At 42.7% G+C, this 27,755-nt stretch overlaps 1 protein-coding gene across 7 annotated transcripts in view; it reads right to left on the bottom strand.

Moving 5' to 3' along the window:
- TMPO (thymopoietin) overlaps window positions 1–26,517 on the bottom strand; it is a 36,513-nt gene extending 9,996 nt beyond the window's left edge. For 2 of the 7 annotated variants that reach the window (XM_075933887.1, XM_075933889.1), the window contains exons 1-4: window positions 25,882–26,512; window positions 13,508–13,634; window positions 11,557–11,715; window positions 7,167–7,267 (exon numbers count right to left, since the gene is read on the bottom strand). In XM_075933887.1, coding sequence (XP_075790002.1) covers window positions 7,167–7,267; window positions 11,557–11,715; window positions 13,508–13,634; window positions 25,882–26,121 — 627 coding nt within the window. In that variant the 5' untranslated portion in view covers window positions 26,122–26,512. Of the gene's footprint in view, window positions 1–7,166; window positions 7,268–11,556; window positions 11,716–13,507; window positions 13,635–25,881 lie in introns of all 7 variants that reach the window. The other 5 variants (XM_075933888.1, XM_075933892.1, XM_075933874.1 and 2 more) reach the window with 5 other exon arrangements.
- Window positions 26,518–27,755: the final 1,238 nt, after the last annotated feature.

Raw genomic sequence — 27,755 nt, 5'->3', positions numbered from 1 at the left:
TGTGAAAAGTATTGTCCACCCCTGCTTTATAGCTGTCAGAGAGGAAAAAGCCAGTGACCACAGTAACAAAGAGTGTACAAGGGGAACACCTTCTTTGGATTAGGTCTCAAAAAGACCCCAAATCTACAGAAACTGCATAGAGATCTGCAGTTTTAGATTGGTAACTTGAAATACAATTAGAAATCCCAAATCCACAAAATAACCAACATAAAACAGTTAAAGAACCCAGACAGCTACTACTGTATTAAAACAAAAACCATTTTTAAGAAAAGGTTTACACTAGTAAAAAGTAATCAAACAGTCTGAAGCCAGTAGCAAAGGACAAATGCAATGTGCATGTTTTCCTTTAAAAAAAAAATGAATTGAGAAGGTCTGCAAGTTTGCAGTTATAAACATAGTTCTTCCCGATATCAGAAAAACAAGTCTGGGTGAGAGGACCACCAACTCCATGCAAAGTTACAAGTGGGGCCTTTGGGAAAACAAAAATAAAAAAACCCCACCACACACAAAAATGGTGAATCCTCTCCTTTAGAGAGAGAGATCCCATTGACACAATTAAAACAAGCAGCAGCCACAAAGCACATTCATATTTTGCGAGACTTAAAATTATCTTCCAGACTGCTTTGTTAAATTGTCTTTCTCCAGTCCAAAAAAAATATCCTCCCATTAAGTAATTCTAATATAGCTAGAAGTTGAATTGCGGGGGGGGGGGGGGGGGGGGTTGCACTGCTTCAACAAGATTGCTTGTCTGTTGTTGCTATAAATCCAATACAGCCGTTTCCCTGACTTACGACCACCTGCACTTAAGACCAACCTCGCGGCAGAACATTGTGTTTGCGTGTCTGCGGTCAGGCAGCGTGTTTACGTTTCATTCCCTCACAGTGTTTTCAGTGTTTGCCTGTGGCCATGTCATCAAGTAAAAGAAAAAGGGCTAGTGATAAGGGTGGTGAGAAAAGAGACAAAAACGATTGATTTGGAACAGGAAATAGCGATAGTGAGACAACACGAAGGGGGTCAAACAGTGTCCTTCATGTCACGTAAGTTAGGGCTATCGAAATCCACTATCAGCACCATTATAAAGGGTAGCGATCACATTCATGAAGTGGTGAAAGGGTCTGCTCCTATGAAATCAAAAATTCTAACAAAGCAAAGAGCAGGTCCCATCCTGGAAATGGAAAAACTCTTAGTGCTTTGGATGGAAGACCAAATTGAAAAATGCATGCCATTAAGTCTCATGACAATACAAGCTAAGGCTCGTAGTCTTTTTGAAGACTTAAAGAAAAAGGAGGGGTATGACTATGACCAAACTTTCACTGCCAGTCACGATTGGTTCAACTGTTTCAAGATGCATGCAAACCTTCATAATGTGAAATTAAGTGGGGAGGCAGCCAGTGCTGATTCGAAAGCAACAGAACCTTTCATAGAAGAATTGGATAAGCTGATAAGAGGGAAATTTTCCAGAACAGATCTTTAATGTTGATGAGACAGGTCCTCTTTTGGAATAAAATGCCTGAACGTACCTACATACATAAGGACGCAAAAACTATGCCTGGTTATAAGGCTTTCAAAGATCATCTAACAGTCTTGTTAGGAGGCAATGTATCTGGGTATAAATTGAAACCCCTCTTGATTTATTGCTCTGAAAACCCTAGAGCCTTCAAGAATATCAGCAAGGCTACTTTACCAGTCCATTATTGCGCTAATAAGAAAGCCTGGATGACGCTTGCACTTTCTGAAGATTGGTTCATGAACTGCTTCATCCCTGCAGTCAAGTCATATTTTCTGGAGAAAGGAATTCCTTTCCAAATTTTGGATAATGCTCCAAGTCACCCTCAATACCTAAATGACTTGCATTCCGACGTGAAAGTGGTGTTTCTGCCTCCCAACACCACATCTATTCTTCAACCCATGGACTGGAGGCCTTAGCTGCTTTCAAAGCATATTATCTTTGCAACACATTAGCAAAGGCAGTAGCTGCCACAGAATGCGAAAACGGCAAAACATTACGTGCATTTTGGAAGGACAACAACATTCTGCATTGCATAAGGAACATTGCTGCAGGGTGGGAAGAAGTCACTCCACAATGTATGAATGGCACATGGAAGAAAATCCTAAAAAGGTCTGTGAACTGTTTCAAAAGACTTTGAAAAAGAAAAGGCACTGGAAGACATTTCTAATAACTTTGTACAGCTGGCAAAAGAAGTGGATCTGGAAATGGATAATGAAGACATACACCAATTGGTTGAGAATGTTGGGGAGGAGCTGAGCAATGAAGATTTAATGCAGCTCGAGGCGGAGAGGGTAGCAGAGGAAGAAAGACAAACAGCCCAAGAAGAAGAAGCAGAAGAAGCAGCAGCCCCCAAAAACTTTGTGATGAAAGAAATGGCTGCAGCTTTCAGCAAAATAAATGAAGGAATGCAAATGTTTGAAAAAATGGACCCTAATGTTGCGAGATTCTCAAAGGTGGATCGTTTAATTCTGGACGCCCTGGCTTGCTATAAGGAAATTTATAACGAGAAGAAAAAACAAACTGTCCAGTCCAAAATGGATATTTTTTTAAAGAAAGCCCCCAGCAGTGCTGCCTCCCGTACTGAACCCAATGCCTTCTATACAAGCAAAGGAACTGTTGAAATAGAATCTGTTGTTGATGTTCATACTGTACTTTTTTTACTCCTCCGATTCCTCATCCAATTAATTCAATTCACATTACTGTATTTAAATTACTGCATTGTATTTTGTATTTCATGTTCATGTTTGTTAAATAAAGTTTGCTGTTGCTGCAGTAGTGTTTTTTTCGTGTGTTTCTATTTTTCGTTGATTGCTGTGTTGTTGGTGCTTGGTTACGCTTTGAGTGCTTTGTATGGGGTATTTCCAACTTACGAACAAATCGAGTTACGACCAGCTATTCAGAACATAACCTGTTCATAAGTTGGCGAACGGCTGTAGAAGCAGCAAAAGTGTGTTAATTAGGTCAGACAAGTTTTTTTTTTTTTTTTAAAACCTTTTTAATGAAAAGCAGTGAATTTTTACTGGGTGTTAAGAACACACAATAACTTTCCACTAGAACCTAAGTTTCATGGGAGTAGGCTAAGTTAGAGCATTAAAACTGTTTGCAACATTTCTTTAAAATTGTAAGAAAACTCTAGAAACAGCTTTTCTCTAATCCCCTTTAGGTTTTCATCCAATGTTGGTTTCTCAAATTAAACTAATCATTCCTATCACATCTATAACCTCAACATTTCTCTCCTCTCTCAAATTTTCTTCCCTAAAAAGGATAATTTTGAAAGTTTACTATACACTTCAACTGTATGTCATTCATACCTGTAAAAGATGCATTAGATATCGTTTGCAGTTTAAGCCACTCAAAGTACCATCAGCTTCTCCTATGGACATTTAGCATTTACATTTACTAGATTTTAATGGGTCCAAGTCAGTTTAGCTAAAAAGAGGGCTATGATTTGAACCAGCGAAGTGATCATTTTGAAATATTTGTATGGAGAATTTTACTATTCTCACTGAGTCAACCTAGTGAACTGGAGAAGATACCAGTTGACTTAACATTGGAAATCTGCACCTAATGATGACATTATAAAGAGACTACTGGCAGTAAACATTCATAATTGAAGGGGAGCATTTTTTGAGGCTTGTGAAGTTACTCACTACCTTAATGTGCATTTTATTAAATATGTTCTGCTTAAATAGACCCACTTGCTGAAAAACATTCCTGTACTCCAAACTAACCCCTTCTCTCTCAAGAGATTTTTGAAATACAGGTTGAACCTCTCTAGTCTGGCACCCCTGGGACCTGACCAGTTCTGAACCAGAGAATTTTCTGGATCACGGGAGGTCAATATTGTCTAGCAGCATGACCTACACTTCCACTGTCCACTGACTGTTAGAAGACATTGAGGGGTAAATTAGAGCTAAATAGCACAGAACACAGAGCTAGACTGGTGGCTGTAAACAAAATTTATGGGACCACAAGAAACTTGGCCACACCCATGAAAAGTGGACATTCATCTAACTAAAATAATTCTGGACAACAAATATTTCTGGACTAGAGAGGTTCAACCTGTACTTAGTTTGGCACCTTAGATACCTCAAGCGATCACAAAGAGTCAAATTAACACCGATTTGTTTAATCTAGGAGTTTGTGAAAATGGGTTGTTTTCTGAGGGTGTTCTTTTAAATATATCTCCCCTATTAGCGTGACAAACTCCTACGATTAAAGATATTGAGATTAGGGATGTAATAATGTAGTCGGTTAACCGATAAGCAAAAGCTTATCGGTTAATGCTACAGATGACATGCACTTCCCTCCCCTCCCCCACCAGCAAATTTTTTAGCAGGCTGGCCAGCAGCCTGGCTCCATCCTGGCTTGAAACAGGTCCAGGACTTTCCCCTGCTGTGGCTCTGCATTTAAAGTGTATTAAGAGCAAGGCAGACAGGCAGCCCGGTTCAGTTCTTGCTTGTGCCAGGTCCAGAAGCTCAGACACCCTGCCCTCCCAGACAGGGGTTGCTGCCACCCCATGCTGTTGCCTCTTTATCAGAGGAAGCAGCACAGGGCAACAGGCAGCGGGTCTGCGAGGGGAGCTGATATTTAAACTGGCTCCCCTAGCATACCAGCTCCTACATGGCAGCCCAGGCTGCTGCCTCTGATACAAAGGCAACAGCATGGAGTTGCAGGGGGCTCTGGTTGCTGGCCCCACCCCAGGGGATTATAGACTAGTCCACTAATTGATAAGAATTTATGAGGTTATTCAATTAATTAATCGATATTTAACATCTCTAGTTGAGGCAGCAGCATGGGGTGCCAGCTGGGCACTAGACATGATTAAGGGGGATGAGAATATATTTTATTGGACCAGCTTCTGTTGGAGAGAGATAAGCTTACAATGAACTAGCTCAAAAGCTTGTCTCAAACAGAAGTTAGTAACTTTTGAGCTATCTCACTTACCTCATTTCTCTTAATTCTTAGTAATTTAACTTTAGGTTTTCTAGTTTTCCCCCCTAGAGTTATTTGATTCTTTGTAAACTTACCACTATTTGGCTTGCTGTTTTCTGCAGCCATTTAAAAAAAGAACTGCCCCCCTCAAAATTGCAACTCTCTTGATTTCAACATGATGATGTTAGTTTGCTCTCTCGAAAACAATATATGCACGCTCCAGGATAAAAGGGCCTGATTTTTCAAGAGCACTGAGTATGCCTCCACCTCCATCATGTTGAAATCAGTGGAGCAGCAAGAGGAAGGAAAAGGAATTAGACCTCTTGTTTAGGGATATAACTCAAAACACTCACTTAAATTCTTGGCTGACAGTGTTTCAATACCTTTTAAAATACCGTGTAGCCAATAACTTTGAATTTTTGCTTCAGCTGGAAGGAACAGAAGTGTTTCAATATGATTCCTTGATTTTGATTCTCAAAAAAGCTTGAACAGTTGCCACAATAAGTTACATTACCACATGTATGTTCACTGGAGCCAAGATACTTTTTTGAAAAAGACAACCAAGCACCATTTAATTCTATCAGACAAAATGAGTAAGAATGAAGCATTTCTGAGACAGCCACTGACAACAAATCCCAGATAAAGAAAAGATTTAGAACAGTGTGCACTAATATCAGTGGCTGAAATGCCACTTTAAAAGAAATGTTTCTATTCCCCTCCTGCCATATGCACTGCAACATAGCACAGATCACTGAAGTTCTGCAAAAGCCAGTCACTTAAATACTTGCTCCACAATGATTCCACTATCTCTTTTCAGCAAAAAGAAATGTTGCTCAGGGCGCTATGCTACTACTGGCCAAAACTGGATCGTCTAACAAAATACATTTGTATGGACAAAAAGGATATTCACAGGGATATTGTAAAGTCACAAGGGATGATTAACAAGAGGTGTGTGTCAAATCAGATGCCTCAAGTCCACATAATTAATTCACTAAAAAAAACCCACAACAATTACAGTGTATGGGGTGCGTCTACACACCCGTAAAACCCAAACACAAAAAAGCTTTCATTAAGCAAGCTAAAGTGCATTAGCATTTCAAAGCCAGGCATTCATATGTCAATAAAAAGCTCATGTGTGTATGCACTGACAGAATTCAACAATACAATTGAATACTCCCCCACAACTGTATGCTCTTCTCTTATGACAACCTCCCCACCAATTTTAAATTCTTACTCTAATGTAAAGAGGCACTAACGCCTCTCTAGCAGATAACAGGAGATTTTAATTAAGCAAAGCAAATAAATAATTTATTTTCGCTAACTTTGGTCTGAGAACTTTCCCCTCTAATATTTTCCATCTGTGTGCAGAATAAATTTTGTTATGTGCACCAAAGCATGTGTGGATGTGCACCATCAATAGAATCACATGATTGCCAGCTCTAGGCACTCTGCTAATCAGCTGGATAGCATTTGAATCTCTCCTGAATGGCTAGCCAAGTACTGAGCTTACAGGAAACGGCTGCAGAACTGATTTTACAGGAGGTTCCAAAACATTCACTTGGGCAGCAAAGAAATGTATACGCTTCTATATGCTATTATAGAAAGAGAGGCATCCATCATGTCATCTGTCTCAGAGAACATCTGAGAAGACCTGAGAAGTTTCTAGGGGGATGGAGGCCCCGAGCCCCACCCCCACCACAGGGAGGAAGAGCAGGAGGGATGGAAGAGGACACACAGCCCCAAACACCCAACCTGTGCCTGGGAAAAGTGGAGGCCACATGGCTCCAGCCTCCCCAGCCCCAGTGCAGCAGGAAGGGAGGTGGCCACATGTACATCTACTGTCACAACAGGATGGGTAATGCTATTTTCAATAATCTGGCAAATATGTAAGTCACTGAAAACTGTTTTATGAAAGTGTTAATGCAACCTTAACTACAGCAATGCTGCCTACAATATAGAAAAAAAGCAAAAAACAATTTAAGATTAGCAGCTGTCATCTGCTAATTTGTGTTACATCTAGATTTAAAAAAAATAAATAACTCCAGGGTTAGCTAAGACTTGGGTTGTATTAAATTACAGCATGATTCCTGGAAAATTCGTGATAATATTTTAAGTGGGTTAAACTGTTTAATTGTATGTTAATATTAAATCAATATGAAAGAAATTTAGCTACAGCCAGCACACTCACAAGTTGATAAGAAAACAATTAAAATAACGATACCTGATTATGTTCAACAACTCTTCTTTGTTTGAGTGTTACTGGAGTCTTGGTCTTGGCTTTCAGTGGTTCTCTCTTCTCAAGTCTGAATTCTACCTTGGGATCTGAAAATTAAATCAGTCACCATTACTCTTTGATTTTGGCCCTTTGAGTTGCCAAACAGAGGAGCCTACTAACATCCTATGTAAAATGTCACAAAAATGTTAGTCTTAACAGTCAAGACCATAACATAAAACCAAATACACTTATGAAAAACAATCATTTTGACTGAGAGAATGTTGGAGTTATTTGCCTTGTGACATAACATGCTGTAATCAGACAGTCACTCTTGCACTGCAACGTAGGGATGTTAGCGAGTAGTCGACTGGAGTATTGACTACATGCTTCTTCCCCTCCCCCCCCCCCCACTGCTGCCTTTATAAGAGGCATGGGGGTGGGAGGGAGAGAGGTGAGAGGGGAGGTAAAGGAGCCCCTTTGTGTGGGGAACCAGAGATAGTAGGGCAGAGGAAGTTTTCAGCAGTTACACGATTACTTAAACACATTTTAACCAACTCTTACAACATTTAATGAAGATACTAAACCAACTACAGAGCTCTCCCATTGGCATAGTTAATCCACCTCAGTCCCTCTTTGAAAAGTATTTCCAACTGAGAATCAAGACACAGAGATCTAGTGGAGCAGGGAGACTGCATGCAGTTTTGTTTGTGAAAATGCAGATCTTTGTCCCTACTCCCCTTTCTTACCAAAGAGTGGTCACTTGATGGATGACTGATGATCAACTGTATTGATGTATGCATTTAGCAGAGGTAGGTAGAGGAGAAGACTGAAGGCATATGTTAAATGTGGCTGATAAACGTAAGTGAGTAGGGTCCTACCAAATTCACAGTCATGAAATCTGGTATCTATTACAATGAAATTTCATGAGAAGCCAGTGTCTAAAAATTAGGACAATTCATTGGATCAAAATGTCAGAAAAACGGCAAGAGAGCCACAGAAGATTTTAGTGGGTCTGGACTATTCTGGCAAAACTTCAGGAAAGTAAGAATGGCCATACTGGGTCAGACCAATGGTCCATCCAGCCCAGTATCCTGTCTGCTGACAGTGGCCAATACCAGGTGCCCTAGAGGGAGGAAACACAGCAAGTAATCCTCACGTGGTCCCTCCCAGAGAAACAGAGGCTAGGGACACCATTGGCTAATAGCCATGGATTAAGCTAACCTACATGAATCTATCTGGCTCTTTTTTGAACCGTGCAAAAGTCCTAGCCTTCACCACATTCTCTGGTAGAAAAACTTTATTTTAAACCTGCTGCCTATTCATTTCACTTGGTGACCCTTAGTTCTTATAATGTGGGAATAAGTAAATAACTTTTCCTTACTCACTTTTTCCACACCACTCATGATTTTGTAGATCTCTATCATATCCCCCCACTTAGTCTCCTCTTTTCTAAGATGAAAAGTCCAAGTCTTTTTAATCTCTTTTCATATAGGACCCCTTCCAAACACCTAATCATGTGTTTCCTTTTTCTGAACCTTTTCCAATGCCAATATATCTTTGAGATGAGGTGACCACATTTGTATGCAGTATTTAAGGATTCAACTTTAAAGGATTAGGAGCCAAAAGAAATCAAAAAAATTATTTCCATCGGTGTGTCTGTCCAAGGCTAGATACAAAAGTGGGTGATTGGGAGGTGAAGTATGTCTTGTCTAGGAGGAGTTCTAATATATACATTCTATTCCTGGCTTTGCAGCTGACTGGTTGTGTGACTTTTTCCCTCAGAGTAGAAGATGAGAATCTGGAAGCCCTACAGGAAACAGCGGAGTGAGTGGGCCTCAAGATTAGTCAGAGAACACCAAGTTGATGTGCATTAACAGACAGGAAGGTGAAATTACAATTGAAGGAAAAGCAGTGCAAGAGGCTGACCAGTTTGTATACCTGGAGACTGTTATCAGCAAGAATAGGGGAACTGAAGAGGACATCAGTGCGAGAATACAGAAGGTTGCAACAAGCGTTTGCCATACTACTACTGCCTTACCCCAGTCTGGGGCACAAGAGCCATTTCAATAAGAACCAAACTACGCATTTTCACTTCTAACGTAAAATCAGTGCTGCTGTATAGCTCACAAGTGTGGCACATTGTCCAAAACAACACTAAGAGAATTCAGACATTTGTCAATAAATGCTTTAGACACATTCTCCAGCTAAAGTGATATGATAGAATGCCAAATGAAAAGGTGTGGACCAAAACAAATCAGAAACCAATGGAGGTGCACATTAAGAGGAAAAAATGGCGATGGGCAAGCCACATCCTGCGTAAGGACTATGAGGAATGTATTATGAGACAAGCATTAGAATGGAATCCAAAGGGGAAGAAGAAAAGGGAACATCCCAAACAAACATGGCAACGAAGCTTCCTGGACAAAGTAAAAGCAACTAGCTTAATGTGGGGACAAATCAGGACTATCACTAAGGATCACAAGAGATGGAGAATGACTGTGGAGGCCCTATGCTCTATTAGGAGCCCAAAGGACAAATAATGATGATGAAGATGGGAATCATTTAGAATTACCTTTCTTTGTAAATTGCTTTGAGAGCTAGAACGGAAAAGTATTAATAGCCTGGAAGCTATTGTTCTATTAACAGAACTGCAATCCCTTCATTCTGGGCAATTTTATCTATCAAAATTACTACCTGTCTAACTTGTGGGATCTTCCCACCTATAAACACTAAGAAAAAACATGTATTTACCAGGCCAGAGAAAGGGGAGGAGAAAGAGCTGGGGGGAGGGAGGAAGAGAGACTAAAAACAAAAACCACCCTCTCTCTACATTGCATTTTTCCTACCACCTCCACTATTGTTTCCAGCTGTTTTTTTCCCCCACAGATTGCAAGACCAGACAAAACCATTCTGATCGTTTGACCTCCTGCATTTGAATAATTCAAACACTGATCCTAATAACTTGTGGTTGAACTAGAGATTTTTTTAAAGTGGGTTTTTTTTTTTTAATTCTCTGCCACTTGGGAGTGTCTACTAACTCTCTTGGTAATGTCTGCCAGTGTCTAGTTCTCCTCAGTGTTAAGGTTTGTGCACTTTCCCTGGCAATTCTTTCCTCTTCCTTTCCCCATGAACTTGCAGGCTCACTCCCGTCATCCATTCCTATCCCTGGAGTGGAAACAGAAGTGGTATCTGGCTTGCTTGGATTCCTACCTCAGCTTATCCACAGAAACAACAGTGCCAGCTGTTCTACTTTCTGGTTCTCCTCCTTCATGAAGCGGTAGTGTCTGAGATACTGTGTTCACAGCTAATACTCTTAAAGGAGCAGTTCTGGGCTACTCTTTTGCTAGGCTTGATAGCTTCCCAAGGAGAAAAGAACCAGAAACTTTGCTCCCTAAGCTTTAGTCAGCCCAAACATGTCCAAACTCCTACCTGCTCCATTCACCAAGCTTTCACTAAGTCCTGATGCAGTGGTCAATATTGGCATGTTCAGGTTCAGAGTCAATCCCAATTTTGAGAAAAGTTAGATGTCCCCTTCATTAGTGCTCCAATTTTTTTCCACCAGAGTGGAATGAATTTAAGTGCACCAATGTGGAGGTAATATGTAACACATCCCCTTCACATTGGTGCACATAACAAAATTACATGTGGTGGGAGTGGAGCTAAGGGGTTCTGAGCATGGTAGGGCTCAGTTTAGGGCTAGGTGCAAGGGCTTTGGCTGAGGGTGCAGGATCTAGGGTGGTGCTCAAGATAAGGGATTTGAGGTGAAAGAGGGAATTCTGGGTTCAGGATGTAATAGCGTACAGCCTCTCTCCGAGTTACGAACGAGTTACGGACCAAACACTTGGCCGTAACTCAATCCGTTCCTAACTCGGACCCCACTGAGTTACATGCGACTACGCTGTTCGTAAGCGCGGGTCGCGTTCGTAACTCAGGGACTGCCTCTACAACCGCTCCATGGGAGCTTTGGTCGTAAGCGCGAACGGTCGTAACTCGACCGTTCGCAACTCGGGGAGCGGTGGTAGTTGGTTAACTGATAAGCAAAAGCTTATAGGTTAATGCTATAGACTACACACATTTGCTCGCCTCCTTGCCACTATATTTTTTAAGCAGGCTGACCAGCAGCATGGCTTGCACCAGGTCCAGGACCCACCCCGATGCAGCTCTGCATTTAAAATATACAAGGAGCCAGGTGGGCAGGCAGCCCGGCTCAGTACCAGCTCACAACAGGTCTGGGAGCACAGCTTAGGGTGAACTTAGCCCAACACATCATTAGTATGAAAGAATGCTATGTTTGATCTTCCTCATAAGTTCCCTCATGAAGGTACAGTTACAAACTACTCATTCTAACTTACATTATTTATGCTTATTTTGAGTTAAGTTTCCACTTTAGTTTTACCTTCTTCATTGTCACTGTACTGATCAGAATCATTATTTCCATTCTGTTTGGTGTTCTCAGCTGATGAAGAAACTACCGATAAAGGTGTTGAAGAGCCCAACTCTGGGACTTGTTCCTTCAGTTTCTGCAATTTCTTCTCATAGAGCTTTCTTGTAGTAGCTGTAACAAGGCAGAAAATATATTCGAAGAATTAAGATGGAGTCAAGTAAAGGTGTATAGTCTAATGTTGAACCTTCCTAGTCTACAGACCCAAGTGGGGTGAGAGTATTGTTAGGATTTGCCTCTGTATGTTTAGTCAAACAGGTTTACAAAGTAAAAGCTACTCAACACAGGATGTACCTGTTTATTTTTAAAGTTAGAGCATTCCATTCACCTGTTTTCTCTAAACTTGGATTCTATGTGACATGCTATAATATGAAGAGAACAAGCTGGGTCTTTACTTGAGCCATAGTTGTCCTTGCCCTCAGTCAGTCATGCAAATAACAAGTTAGTTTCATTGTTTATATGTTGGTGGATTAACGGGAAGATGTAGCAATGCTAAGCTAAGAATCTCTTCTCCAACTAGAAAGGCACAAGGATTATACAGCTCTGTGCAGATACAAAAATATGGATCTGCATCTAATTCGCCAGGCTCAACTTATTATCCGATCCACAATCTGGATTTTACTTGCATCTGCACAGCAAGTCATGAACGGAGCACAGATGAGTGAAGGGGGGAGGAGCAGAGTCTTGCAGGTAAGAGTAGGCAGTGCCAGAACAAGGACTGGGGATAAGGGGCAGGGTGAGGGTCTTGCGAGGGGGTGGATGGAGGACGGACACAGACTTGCACTGTGTGCTACTGCTGTGTGAGGGATGGCACCCAGCAGCAGCAGCTTCCATCACATCGCAGCAGGACAGAGGACTGCCTGAGGGTCCTGCCCACTCCAATTCCCGCTGCGGCCCTTGCACTTATCGACTAGTCGATGAAAGAGTCAATACACATGGGGAGCTGGCTTTTTAGCCAGCTCTCCCCCAGCACTGGCTCCTACCTGCCCTCCCATCCCCCGCCACTGCTGTCTCTGCTAAAAAAGTATTACTTCCTTCTTACTTTCTTTTGAGTTGTTTGATTAAAACCCTCAAATGCAGATGTAAACTTCAATTTCTTAAAATATCCCTTCTGGGCTATATCCAGAAGTCATGCAAGGTTTTCAAACTACATTGCACTGTGACTCACATCTGACAACAACAAAAACACACTATAAAGACCCGGGGGAGGGATGGGGGGGGGGAACAAAGCATAAGTCCATCCAAATCCTACTGTCCTGATAGGAGGGAGAGTGAAACCTGAGTCCTACTGCCCAGGACAGGGAAGTGATCAAAGCCCAAGAGCTTCAGGAGGCTGGAACCTGAGTCCTGCTGCCCAGGGCTGTGGGGCTTGAGCTTCAGCAAGTCTCAGCCAGCCCTGGCAACCCCATTAAATGGGGTCTTGACCCACAGTTTAAGAACTGCTGGTCTAACATGGTATCCAACTTTCTGCAAGTAGACATCTACTATAGTATATGCTTCAAGGAATGTAGCGAGTCTGCCATGAAACTATTTATCCCTGTTAAATTAGTTCTCATGTTTTTTCTTGCTAAGAGAAACTTTAGAACTATTGAATGAAAAGGGATTTTGATTATGGCTTGTATTGATTCAGACATTAGGGTCTTTTTAACTAGTCTACAGCGCTTTCCCACTTAATACTAAATACTGATGTTTGACCTGGATGCCCACTTCCACTAGATGCCATTATAAATATAAGACAAAACTGCAGTCTATTATCCTGTGTTTCATAGCTGGACTATCTAAAGGATTCATCCAAGGTTATTGTAACTAAAGAGCCCTTTACAGTGTGAGCACAGACCATACTTATGTGAAGCAATATTTGTATGCAATTATACATCATAAGTCAGTATTAACAGCTTTTACCCACCTACTATAGGACCAGGGGTCACGCCATGTTTTACAAGCTGCTCTTGAAGGTCTTCGTTACTGAGCTCTGTTACATCTAAGTCATCTTTCTCCTCCAGCCTGGGTTTGTCTGTTTTCTTCGTGGCTTTCTGTAAAGAAAAAAAAGTTACACCATTTTTCTATGCATTACAAAAACCACAAAGTGTTTCTCCTTATTGAAGGAGTAGAGAGAATACATGTGGGCTGTAGGAAGCAATAGTATGGTGGGCATGGGGGCAGTTTTGCTATTCATTTATTTTTAGTTAGTTGTGTTACTTTAATCAATACCAGATAAAACACTTTTTTCACTTCTAAAAAACTTGGATAACTAGTCCACGTTTAGGACTTGAACATTGTGAAATATTTTAAGAGCTTCTGATAGAGCATCTTTTACTTTTTTTAAAAAACCCTCTATGCTGACAGACTACAGGCCACCACAAGTTTTATCTTTCCTACAACTGGATAGATCCGGTTTGAAAACTTCCCCAACACCTACTTGCCTGAAGAGTAAACCTACTAGGTCACCAATCTGAAGAATACCTTGCCATCACACCCTATCAGTGGTATGTGTGTATATTTAGTTTCTAGTGGCATATCTTCATGCCTGTCCACCCTCACCTTGCAGGACTCTTGCAAGAAAGGGATAGAAAATAAGACCTAGAATATCTTACTGCCCCTGTATAAAACTATGGTAACACCCACACCTTGAATACTGTGTACAGATATGGTCTCCTCACCTCAAAAAAGATATTTTGGCTTTGGAAAGAGTTCAGAAAAGGGCAACTAAGATGATTAGGGGTTTGGAACGGGTCCCATATGAAGAGAGGTTAAAACAACTGGGACTTTTCAGTTTAGAAAAGAGGAGACAGAGGGGATATGATAGAGGTATATAAAATCTTGAGTGGTGTGGAGAGGGCGAATAAAGAAAAGTTATGTATTAGTTCCCATAATAGAAGAACTAGAGGACACCAAATGAAGTTAACGGGTAGCAGGTTTAAAACTAATACAAGAAAGTTCTTCTTCACACAGCGTGTAGTCAACCTGTGGAACTCCTTGCCAGAGGTGGCTGTGAAGGCTAGGACTATACAAAGTTTAAAGAGAAGCTAGATAATTTCATGGAGATTAGGGCCATAAAAGGCTATTAGCGAGGGGATAGAAATGGTGTTCCTGGCCTCTGTTTGTCAGAGGCTGGAGAAGGATGGCAGGAGACAAATCGCTTGATCATTGTCTTCAGTCCACCCTCTCTGAGGCACCTGATACTGGCCACTGTCGGCAGACAGGCTACTGGGCTACATGGACCTTTGGTCTGACCCAGTACGGCCGTTCTTATGTTCTTATGTAACAGTAATGAGATCACCAGGTAAGATTTGATAAAGAACTTTATGCATAGCCGGAAGATGCAGAAGATGTTTGTCACCTGTAGAAAAGGAAAGTCACTTCTTGTTTATTGCACTAAGGATGCTAGAGAGAACAGTAACCTGACCTGCTATGCCTAATCTAAGTCCATTTTGAAGAAATCAGATGTGATATTGATGCAGATGAGTGTGCTAACATCAGCGGTTTAAAGCTCAAATGGATCTATAAAATATGCTGAATTAGTGTATTTCTGGAGAGTAAATGTGTAGATATTGGCCCACTGAATAATCTTGTGCCTCGGAGGTTCAAGGTACAAGACCCAGTCAGCTAGGCTCAAACTGTCTGCATTCTGATTCATTAGTAGTCCCTGTAAAATTCTCTCTCTCCTTAATGGAAAGCACATGGTAGGTGTCGACATCTTGTAATAGAGAACAGAGAACCAAGCCTCCTTGGCCAGACTGGGGACAACAATTACCAGTGCTACTTCTCTCCTGAAGCATTCTGGTGAGGAGAAAAGAAGTGGGGAAAAAGCATTAAAAAAAAAAAAAAAAAAAAAACACCACACTTTCTGGTCGTCTTTACGAGCTATCAGTTTCTTTGGTTGCAAACCAGTGAGAGGCAAATAGATCTACTGCTCAAAGACAATTTCTTTGCCATGAGTCCCCTGATAGGGATGTATTAGTGGTCGATTAACCGATGAGCAAAATGTTTGTTTTGGTTAATGCTATAGACTACATACATTTCCCTCCCCTTGCCAATATTTTTTTTTAAAGCAGGATGGCCAGCAGCCTGGCTCAGTCCTGGCTTGCAACAGGTCAAGGACCTACACTTTAAATGCAGAACCACAGCAGGGGTATTAGGAGCCAGACAGGTAGGCAGCCCAGCTCAGTCCTCATGCTGGGTCCAGGAGCTCAGACACACCGCAGACAGGTACTACTGCCTCTATCAGAGGCAGCAGCACAGGGCAACAGGAAGACAGTTCACGAGCGGAGCTGGTTTTAAAATTGGCTCCCCTCTCAGACCAGCTCCTGTCTGGCACCCTGCGCTACTGCTTCTGATACAGAGGAAGCAGCACGAAGTGGCATGGGGGCTCCTTGGGAGTGAGGCCAGAGCGCACTGGCTGCTGGCTCTGCCCCTGCGGACTACAGAATAGTCGACTAACCGATAAGAATTCATAAGGTTACTTGACTATTCAATAAACCAATATTTAACATCCCTAGTCCTTGGTGCATTTGCTGCAATGGGCTTATATTGCTGGTAGAAATGGAGGGTTGGGGTGTGCTCAGAGGCTTCTTACTAGGCTCACTTTATTTTGTCTCTGGATCCCGGTCAGTAGTTCTCTTCCACTGCAGCAACAGGGGGAGGGTGGAGTAGCAGCTCAGCAGATACACAGCATGGCTGAGAGCATGTGGATTCTGGTGAGTGGGTGGGAAGCTTTGGTGATCCATGGTCCTGTTCCCAGGAACCAGCACCCCACACTGGAAGTGCAGCTGTACTGCCCCTAGCTGTAGCATCTCCTGTCTGGAGTTGTACAGCTCTGCTGGTGGTGGGGATGAGGACACTACAGCTACACTGCTGGGAGGAGTTGCTGGCATAGTGAACTGGCTCCCATGAGTAACGGAAACACACTACTTTCCATTGGCCATAGTGTCTGTTGGGAGTAAAGCCCTGCAGATTGGAAGATATCAAAATCTGCTCTTATTCCAGGGATTACAATACTTTAAATAAAATTAAATGGGGGCATTATGCCAGGGTCTGACAGTGCCAGCATCTTAACCAAAACTGGATGGTTAACAATTGCTATGGGTTTTCCACCAAATAATATGTATCTTCTTAGGCTTTGGAGAGGAGACTTTAACTCTTAGCCCAGAAATTCATTCATGCAAAAAAACTGAGGCTTCTTCATGTCCAGTTTGAGCCTGATCAAGCCCACAACACGGATGGAAAGGTATCTTTAGTAGAAACGATCACAGTTTTTCAGTCTTTGCTTGTAATCCCTTAATTCCTGAATCTCAAAGGGACTAGATTAGTATAAACATAATCCAGTTAGAGGAATTGGAATCTTGAAATCACATGTACCTCTGCTTTAGTTTTCCATACTGAAGCAATTCAAATATAACTAGTTCCGAAATAGCCAAAAAAAAAAAACTTAATTAAAAAAGGAGACCGTCACACATTTACTTATAGCCTGTCACTACACATTAAACATAGCATTTATTTTAACCAGTTTCACATTTGCTCAATTTTTCTTATTTATTCTTTCTGGTCAAGCCAATGAAAGAATTAAAGATTCAAACTCTAATCAGCAGGTTAAAGCTCATGTTGGATTTCTAGTCATCATCTTTTTTAGGCTAGTATTGTATTGCAGTGTTGTTAAGGCATTGCCCACATCACTGACCAGATTGATACTGCAAAATACCTCTGTATGCCAGAGGAGTACAGCTAGGAGTAAGAACAACAATTACAGACATTTAACATTCAAAGAAAATGTTATAATGTTACAAGCAACTAACATGATTTACTGTGTTTCTGGACAGACATCAATTCATCTCGGGCAAGTAGGAAACTTCTGCAAGCAACTATCAGCTTATCCAAATTCAGAGTTTTCATTTCAAAAAATAAATTTAAGATGTTTTCCTTGCATACTTAACATTTCCTCCACAGAGGTGAATCTGATGCATGAAGTATCCTTACTATACAGCCAGTTCTAATGTCTTCACAGCTACCTGGAGATTCTTCAAGGTGTAGAAGAGTGGAAACTGTAGCAAAGTGGAAGAGTAATGCCTATACTTGCTAGTTTACACTGCTGTTTAGACAGATCCCTGTAAGCAGCACTTACATTGATAAGAATAAATTCAATTTCAACCTGGAAAAGCTTGGGAAGCTTTCAAGCAACAGCAAATGTATTCAATGGAAAGGACCAATCAAAGGTGTGAGCAGGAAAAACAGGTTAAGTAAAGGAAACAATCTCTCACCCTTTTGATAAACCTGAAGCTTCGAGGAGTGAGAACCCTACCTACTTTCATGGGAACTAGAAGACTCTGGGTGGGATGAGTGAATATCTTCTTCCTCCCCCACTTCCAGCCAAGTAAGTATAATGGATGCAAACATGTAGGCTCCTAGGGTCATCAGTTAATTCTCATGGTTACATGCCTCACCCCCCGCTGCCTCTGTATCAATGAAATTTTCAGTAGACACATGTTTACAAAAATAAATGTATTTTAACATCCCTACTAAGGAGTGGAAATAATTCAAAATGTATCAGGTAACACAGAAATTAAGCCTCCCTTCCCTCTCCCTACTACTCCCACACACAGAGCTCACAGGACTGCATCCCTAGGAAAGGTCAGTCTTCTAACAGCTAAGGATTGGTTTCTAACAGACAAAGCACCTGAACAGTCATCCTTCATGTCCTCCATAGCAGAATGGGACAAATTTCCAATGTAAACATCTCCTGCCTTTACAAAAACATAACTATAGCCTAACAAAAATAAGTCACCTGTTATTAAAAAACACACACACACACACACACACACACTAGTTCAGCAATATTTCTGCTGTATTCTCAGTTGAACCATTTTCATAGGTATTAGCTACTATGATCTAAGAGAGGCATCAGGCAGATGAGCCCCAGACATCTGACTCTCCAAGCCGTGCCTATGACCTCTCATATATGCAATCCAGCTGCGTTTCTGGTTACTTCTAAACTGCAAACTGGATACCAGCTTTTATTCCCTAAACCTTTGCTGCTCACTTTCACCAAACAGTACAAAGAGCATTCAGCATAATCCAGTTAACTCCAGCTTCCTCTATGAAGGAAGAGCAAGATCAAGGAGGTCAAGGAGACAAAAAGAGTTGGGTGCCTGGCTGCAGTAAAATAGCCAATTCCACACAGACAGCAGAATTCTGTAGCATTTTGAAAAGATGCCAAATTCAATGGCTTTAAAGTCAAGACAACCAGTTGCCCCTCACCCAGATGAAAAGGTCTTATCATAAGCAGTGATCCCTGTAAACTGCATGGCAGCTTAGAGGGAACACTGATCATATGGCTGTTTCATGTTCTCAGCTAATCTTTCATAAGTTCAAACTTGGTTCACCTTTCAGCTATTTTAGCAATAGGACTGCGAAGTAATTAAAATTAATTGCAGTTTTTAATCAGTTGAATTATCTTGTTTAACAAGAGAATACTAATTGAAACATTACATATTTTTGAATTTTTACATTTTCAAATATGTGAATTTTAATTATAATGAATACAAAGTATATAGTGCTCACTTTATATTTGAGTACATATACTTGCACCGTAAAAATAGTATGCAAGTGATGAATCAAAATACTGTAGACACTCTGCTGGCAGCCCTCCAAGCATCGCCTCTCTGTGGATACCCACGGGTTTGCAGGGCTCTAGTCAAATGCTAGAAGCTCTGTGTGTGTGCATGCGGAAAGCTGGGATTCTGGATGACAGTTCTGAAGCAAAATTCAAAGCTATAGAGACCTTTTTGCACTAAGGATGTTAGAGAGCGGTTATTTGGCTAATCATGTAGTTGGTACAAATTGTATCAATTACAAGATTAGTTAATAAGGACCCCTCTGCAGAGAGGCAGCAGCGGGGTAGCTCCCGGAGCCAGCTCAAGCCAGGACTGAGCAGTTCCAGCTCACGACCGCTGCAGCTCTGTAATTTAATTGTAGAAAGAGCCCTTACAAGCCATTCCTCCCCCCCCCCCCCTCCCGGCATGGGTGTAGCAGGGGAGGCAGAGGCACAGCGGGAAATTGCATGAGCGAGGACTGAAGTAGTCCCCACTCATGCCAGTCAGACTGCTATGCCTTTGCAATGTAGCAACACCACCATAGGATTCTTGCTACATTTAAAAGGCAGAGGCAGCGCAGTGGGAAACGGAGGATGAGCGGTAACTCAAGCAGTCCTCACTCGCTCCAGGTTCCCTTCTGTACCTCTGTTTTTTAAGGGCTGTGGGCGGCTCTTACTACATTTAAAAGGCAGACGCTCAGCTGGGAGAGCTAGCCCTTATCAGCTAATCGATGGAAGTTCCATTGACTATTCGATTAGCTGATTAATTGAAATTTAATGTCCCTACTCTAAGCTAAATTGCAATGCAAGTAAATGATAGCCTACAAACCACAGCTAAAGGGGAGTATTTCTGGTTCACATGTCAGAACAAGTCTTTCTTATTCTAGAGAGATGTACAACCCTCACGTTCATTATACATTATCAGCGTGTATTAAGGGACTAACTGTAAGAACACAGTTTTTAATAACAATCCACAGAACTGGCTACATGCTTAGTTGCACATACTGAACAGCTAGGCTCAGCCTTCCATTGCAACACCTACAGGAATTTTACCGCTAACTGCAGCTATGTTCAGCAGATTATATTTACAAGAAATACAATCCAATATCTGATCATATTGATTCCAGCACCCTTTCCAAAACGACACCAAATATTATAGAACACTAAAAATTGATCATCAAGGAACTATTTGACAGAGGAAAAAAAAAAAAAAAAACACACAGCTATTTACTAGCAATCTGTAATTCTTCTATTTTTACTAGAAGACTTACCCAGTGTTGCTCAGATCCTTCATGGTAAACTTGCCAAAGTAAGCCATCAATTCTTAAAAGCATAGGTACATGAAATTTACATTTGGTACAGGATGCGGTTTTTACATTCAAAGAGACCTTTGGTGCAGTATAAGCATAAACAGAAGTGGAGGGCAATAAGCGGCCCACAGGCTGGACAGTGCGCTGGGGTTAACCTCTGGAGGACCGTCATTTGCTTCATTTACCTGAGCACCTGCAGGTACACCATTAGCTGTGATTTGCTATTTCTGGACAATGGGAGCTGTAGGAAGGAGGATGGGATGGGCTCCCATTGGCTGGGAACAGTGAATCATCCCAAACAGGAGCTGCAAGTTGCTGTACCTACAGACACTCATCTAAAATAAAGCATCTGGCGAGCCACCAGGTGCTAATTCTGGTGAGCCATATCCAGTCCGCATGTTGCTTACTGCCCACCGATCAGATACAGTGTTGCAATAACATAATAGCAAAATAAATCCTTTGCATCAAAGGAAAGTATACACAGTAGGGATGTTAAATTTAGATTAACTAATTGAATAGTTGATGAGATTTCCTATGACTAGTCGATAAGGGCACCTCCACCTATGAACTGTAGCAAGAGCCCTGGTGAGCTCCCTGCGGGCACCTGAGCTCCCTGGGGCTCTTGCACATTTCAAAATCAGAATTGCAAAAGAACCGGTGCAAGCATAGACTGCTTTAGTTCATGCTCAACACCATTTCCTGCTGTGCTTCTACCTCCCCTACCCCTGGGTAGAAAATGCTGAGGGGAAGCCAGATTTTAAGCTTATTGGATAGTCGATTAGTCGCTCACATCCCTAATATATAGTGCAAGTCCACTTCTTACCAATATTCCGTAAATAAGAAATGGAATTTTCTACCTTCTGTGGCAATGCCCCAACCAAATATTCATTAGCTATTTGTGTCAAGTCATCTGGAATCTGACAGGTTGGAGAATTGGGCCATAAATGTCTAAACAAGTTATTGAAATAATGATCGTTCCACACAGTTTTTCTAAGATTGTTGTCGTAGCTAGCCACAATATAACCAAGGTACAGCTTCTGATTTGCAACCTCTCTTCAACGTCAACAGGGACAGATCCTTCAAAAGCCTTATAAACTGGTCTCACTAAACTTTGGGGTGGGGACAGTGAAAGAATGCAAAAATAGAAAAATTCAAGTCTGCATGACATCTTATCCTCCCACCGTTGTTGCTGCGAAAAGACCGAACACTGAGGCTATGTCTACACTGACACTTCAAAGCACTGTAACTTTCTGGCTTACGGGTGTGAATCCCACTCCAACGCAGCAAGTTAGAGCACCATAGAGAGTCAGTTTGAACCAGGCTACAATGTTGGGAGCCATATGCACAGCACTATTAGCCTTCCCAGCACTATATATAAACAGCCTCCACGAGGGGAATAGCTTTCTCCCAGTGCTTGTGTCGTGGCCACACTACCAATTAAAAGCACTACCATGGCCAAGACTTACGATCTATTGTATTAGATCAGATCAATTGTTCCAATATTACTACTCCAATCTCTTTAACAACTGGTATCACAGACTTTAATGGAAGGTACCAGAAATCATTTGGACAGTTATGAAATTACCTGATAATAAGAGGATGTTTCTTCTTAAATGAGGACAGTTACACTGCATCTATACTAGGATTTTCTAAAGCCTTAATCCTAAACAGGTGCAGCTTCACAACAGTAGTGACAAGGCTCAGGCATCTTTGCTACTCAGAATGGGGCTCTCTTAATAGAAGTCTTGTCAACACGATATATGCTGCCAAAAGTAAAACTATGTACACTGGGAATTATGAACACGAAAATACTAATGTATGATGAGACAACCACCAAGGGCTGATCTATGAAGCATGTGAATTTGTACTCCTCCTGTATTTTTTTTGGTTGAATGTAGTAACTAGGATGTTTTACACATGAGTATCTAATCCCTTACTGAATCTGACTAAGCTCTTGATCTCACAAACCTTGTAGCAATGATTATTCTAGTTTATCTTTGCATGTGGGATAATCATTTCCTTGCCGTTACTTGTTGTTTGTATACCATCATTACTAAAGGCTCTAATTAGCCTAAGTGCCTGTACTGTACAAAGATTATACACACTACCACACAAAAACATTGAGACCATTATATAAAGTCAAGCACTGAAAAATAAGAAATGCCTGAATTAAGGTTACGCACGCACCCTTAATTCAGCCTCCTGTGTGCATGCCTGCTCATATAATCACTTCAAAGGCAAGTAATTAAAACTTATCATAGATGGTCACTAGTTACAGGTTCATTTTCCAGATGTCTGACTTGCCCAGGAGCTCAGCACTTGCAGTTGCAAGTGAAGTGCTACGCAACGCTAGTTACTCTAGAAACAAAAAACAAATCTTCACATATTGAGCACTCAAATTTAATGGATGCCACCTTTGTGCCTCAGATTTTTATCTGTTGAATGGGGATAATAACGTCCCCCCCCCCCCCCCCCACACACAGTGTTGTGAAAATAACAATCTTGTAACTATTTGAACCATCTACTCACGGTCTTCCCCCCCTCCATTTTCTCCCCCCTCCCTTATTTATTCTTGGATCTGGACTTCTAATACTCCAGTCATCTGAGGAAGTGGGTTGCGCCCATGAAAGCTCATGATACCGTCTACATGTTTTGTTAGTCTGTAACAGTAAAAACTTAAACAACAAATAGTCTAGCACCTTAAAGACTAACTCAGCTACCCCTCCAAAATTTTTGTTGATTAATCTTGAAACTCTCATACTATACTGATGAGTCCATAAGAAAATTAATAATTCTGTCTCCAGGAGCAGAGTTTGAGCTGTATGCCATAAGGCATGGGGCCATATACTGAACAAGTATTGAAAAACAAACACACAGATTCTCATTCACTGAGCACCACCTGTCCGGTGTGCTCCTTTCCCCTTAGAGTGGTCACAGCCTCCTACTAGCCACATTCCACTTCTCCTCCAGCTCCCAGTCAAGCACTCTATACCCACTCACCAAGCCCTTATCCCAGTCTCTTTCCTCAGTCTCTCCCACCCAATACCCTGGCTCTTTGCGGAACTCTAACCTCCATCCCAATGGTTTCCCAGTCCCAATCTTTTCTCAAATCTTCCAGGTTGTCTCAGGCAACCTATTCCCACTCCCAGCTCTTGAGTAGGCCTGTGTCTGGTCCTCGTTTTATTAGAATCACACAAATTTTCCTACCAAACCACCTGAGCCTAGAAATTAGGGGAGGCTCACTGAGAACACAGAAGACCACCTCCTCTTAGCCTGAGGCAGCCAGCCAGCATGAAAAAGTGCAGCAGAGTTATAAGCAAATGACAAAAGGGTAGTATAATGGGTAATGCTGAACCTTAACAGGTAGGTGGTGCTTCTATACCTGTCAGAAATAAAAAAGTCCTTACCATGAACACCAAGATTAATTTGAAACAAGCAGCAACAGTATGAGGGAAAAGGGTTGTGGAGGAAGGCATGTATATGAGATCACTGAAAAATTAGCTATATTCACAATTTGATATTTTAATTCCTTTGCACATTAAAAAAAGTAACTGTAGCTCAAACCAGCCACTATTACTTAACAGTTCTCTTTTTTTCTACATTTAAGTTTGTTGCCTTTCACCTTTAGGTACACCTGACTCATCGTACACAAATCTAAACCCTTGAGAGCAACTCCTGAATCAGTAGCATTTGTACAGATCCAGGAACTCACTATGTTAACTAAAACTGAAAACTTGTAGGGAAGTTTGAACATGGGAGTACAGCAGAGAAGGCTTCTATGTAGTCTGCCCCTCACAGATACACAGAGCTCAAGTTATTGAACAGATATTGGGACTATATTCTGCAAATTTTAGTAAAGCTGAATGGACCCAAGATGCTAATTTTTAAGCAATATTATTAAATTACAACAATTTATTTTGGATTTCAAATTACAATGATTTATATCTAAACAAGTAGTATTTCAGTCATCACCATGATGAACCCGCAACAGCAGGATACTATTTCAGTGTTCCTTATAAGCTGTGCAGGCATTCAGGAGATTCAAATGCACTTCATCTGATTAGCAGAGCACCCACAGCTATTGCTTAAATAGCTCTTCACTCCATCACAAGGAAAGATTAGCATGCTTTACCAGTTACTAAGCACTTAAGTATCAATGCCACAAGATATGGCTTAGTCACTTTATATAAAATATGCAAGTGCTAGTATCACTGTTCTAAAACATACAATAGACTTATCCAGTCTCAAGAGAGACACATGGATGCTCACTGGACTAAACAAACCTTGTTTGGGGCTAACTTGAACAAGTAGAATAGTTTCACATCTAGCTTACTGAAAAAACCATAACCTTAGTGATGGCATACACTGGAGCTTAATTATCTTCTTGATATTTCCCTTGTCTTCTGCCAACTGTCTGATTATTTGTTAACTCACATTAAATCATGTCAGATACTGCATTTATGCTTCTTGGAAGCAGGAACACATGTAACTGTAGGCAAGTGGGCAACTCTATAGGGGAGAGTAAGTAAGTTTAGATCACAAAGACAATCCTGTGGATAGAAGCCTGGGATCTCTTCCTTTAATGAAGTTTAAGTTTCTGGACTTTCAGACATGGGAAAGCTGGTCTAAAACTTGGTCTTTCTTTATAAAATATTTTACACACAAACAGCAACACCTCTCTCCAATCCGAGTTACAACGTAAGAACCTAACATGCTACAAACACAATCGTTGCAGTTACCATATTATTTTATTTTGCATACTATAAATAAGCATCCACTAAAGAACTTCCCGCCCAGCAACTTCATTACTAAAGTGTACAGAAGCAGGAACAAGACCTGTCTTCCAGCAAAGCCGAACATTACACCCGCAGATATCCTAGCGCTAGCGGTCGGCATTCAGCGAGCTCCTGAGCCTCACACGACAAAGTACGCCCTAGCTTGAAGTAAAGAAAGGAAATCCCTCCGGCAAACTGCCCCTCTCCTTGAGCACAGGCAGGGAACAGCCCCGGCTGCCGCCGCAGCGCACCCCGCACGCTGGAGACCCTCGGGGAAGAGGTCTGTACCGAGAAGCTCATACCGGCCACTGAGAGCCGCTCTTGGCTCGCGGGGGCCGCAGGCGCCGAAAACTCTGGGCTGCGAGGAAGGCACCGCGCTCTCCCCTAACCCTAGTTCAAGCTCCGCAGACAGGCCGCGGCCGCCAGGGCGCGCCCCGCACCTCGGAGAGCGGGAAGCGGCGCACGCCGCCAGCAGCCCGCTCCCCAGGGGCGGGTCTACATGCGCGGGAAGGGTAAAGGGGCGGGAGCGCGGGCGGCAGGCAGGGGCCGCCAGAGCCCTTTGTGTGGCAGCGCTAAGCTCTCCGAGCGGCAGGGGGGGGCGGACTCTTACCCGGCCGGGGGTGCCGCCTCCTCCTCTGCCCCTGGGACCGAGCGGGGTGGGCTCCCTCTCCTCGTCGCTGGAGAAGTCGGGCGCGGCGGGCGCGTTGCGGGCGGTGAGGTGCTGCAGGTAGAGCTGCACGTACACGTCCTTGCGCTGCTCGCCGCCCGGCAGGCTCACATTGTTGGCGATCAGCTCGCTCTTCAGCTTCTCCTTGGTCAGCACCGACGGGTCCGCCAGGAACTCGGGCATCGCCGGCCTCTGCCGCTCTCCCGGGACAGACACCAACAAAGGGGGGAGGGGATGGGAAATCGCCTCCCCTGCCCAGCGCGATGAACCCCACTCGCGGCGCGCTCGGCGAGGGCTTCGCCCGACCTCCAGTAAAGCGCGTCCGGATTGGCCGGGCGACTCACGAAGTGGTGCTGCTATTGGCTGCGGGGGCGAGTGGGGGAGCGGCGCGAGGGTTTCACCAACATTAGTGCTTTGCGCGAGGAGTAGTAACGCAGTTTAAATTCAGCTCAGGCGGGAGAGGGGCTGGCGTGCTGCTGCCTCCCGCCCCCCGCCGGCGAGCACGGCACAAGCTCCCCCTCCCGCCTCTGACGTCTCCTCATTGGCGCCACATGAGCCCTCCCCGCCCAGAGGAGGTCGAGGCCTTTGCTGCTGGAGAAGGGCCGGGGCGACACCGCTGCCTGGGGAGGAAGTGCCCGACTCCCCTCCAGCCGCGCTCTGGCAGGGGCACCGCGGGGTTTGCTGCCCGCTGTTTCAGGGAGACGTGTCAGAGCTTCCTGGAGCCCGGCGCGAAGGCTCCATTGGTGGCGTGGGGACGGTTCCAGCGGCGGCCAGCCCCAGAGGCGTGATCGGAGCACCGCGTGTCCCATGGTTGTCACAACAGGCACGTTCAGTGGGAGGCTTGGGGATGTGCCTCCTCCTCGCACGCGGACCTGGCCTTCCCCAGCCTTGACCTGGGCACTGACCGGGCGGAGGAAATGGACTCCAGCCAAGAAGTTGCTTTTGCTATTAAAAGCTGCGAGTGCTACATAAAAATGAAATAAATCGCTTTACTGTATTGCAGTTTTTAAAGGGACGTTGCATTGCCCTTGAGTGCCGATGCCACAGCTTCTTCAGGAGTGAAGGAACGTGCCTATGAGGAACAGATTGCAGAACTAAACTAAGTGTTTGGGCAACACAGTGGCAAACGAAATTTAATGTTGATAAATGTAAAATAATGTGCATTAGAAAAATAGTCCGAGCTATACATACAAAATGATGGGGACTAATTTAGTTATAACTACTCCAGAGGGAGACCTTGGAGTCATTGTGGCTAGTTCTCTGAACATATCCACTCAATGTGCAGAAGCAGTCAAAAAAGCAAACAAAATCTTAGGAATCAATAAAAAGTGATAGAGAATAAAACAGAATAGCTTATTGCCTCTGTATAAAACTATGGCAAGCCCATATCTTGAATACTGTGTACAGAAGCGGTCGCCTCATTTAAAAAAAAATTGATAGTGGAAAAGGTTCAGAAATGGTTTGGAATGAGTCCCATATGAAGAAAGATTTAAAAGACTGGGGCTTTTCATTTTAGAAAAGAGGAGATTAAAGGGGGGATATGATAGAGGTCTATAATATAAATGATATGGAAGAAGTGAATAAGGAAACATTATTTACTTCTTCCCAAAACAGGAACTAGGGGTCACCAAATGAGATTAATCAGTAGCAGGTTTAAAACAAACAAAAGGAAGTTTTTCTTCATGCAACACACTGACAACCTGTGGAACTCCTTGCCAGAGGATATTGTGAAGACCAGGACGATAGAAGGGTTCAAAAAAGAACTGATAAATTCGTGGAAGTTAGGTCCATCAGTGGCTATTAGCCTAGATGGGTAG

This window comes from Pelodiscus sinensis, chromosome 1, assembly GCF_049634645.1.
Source record: "Pelodiscus sinensis isolate JC-2024 chromosome 1, ASM4963464v1, whole genome shotgun sequence".
Classification (NCBI taxonomy): Eukaryota; Metazoa; Chordata; order Testudines; family Trionychidae; genus Pelodiscus; species Pelodiscus sinensis.
This window is presented reverse-complemented; position numbering and strand designations above follow the sequence as displayed.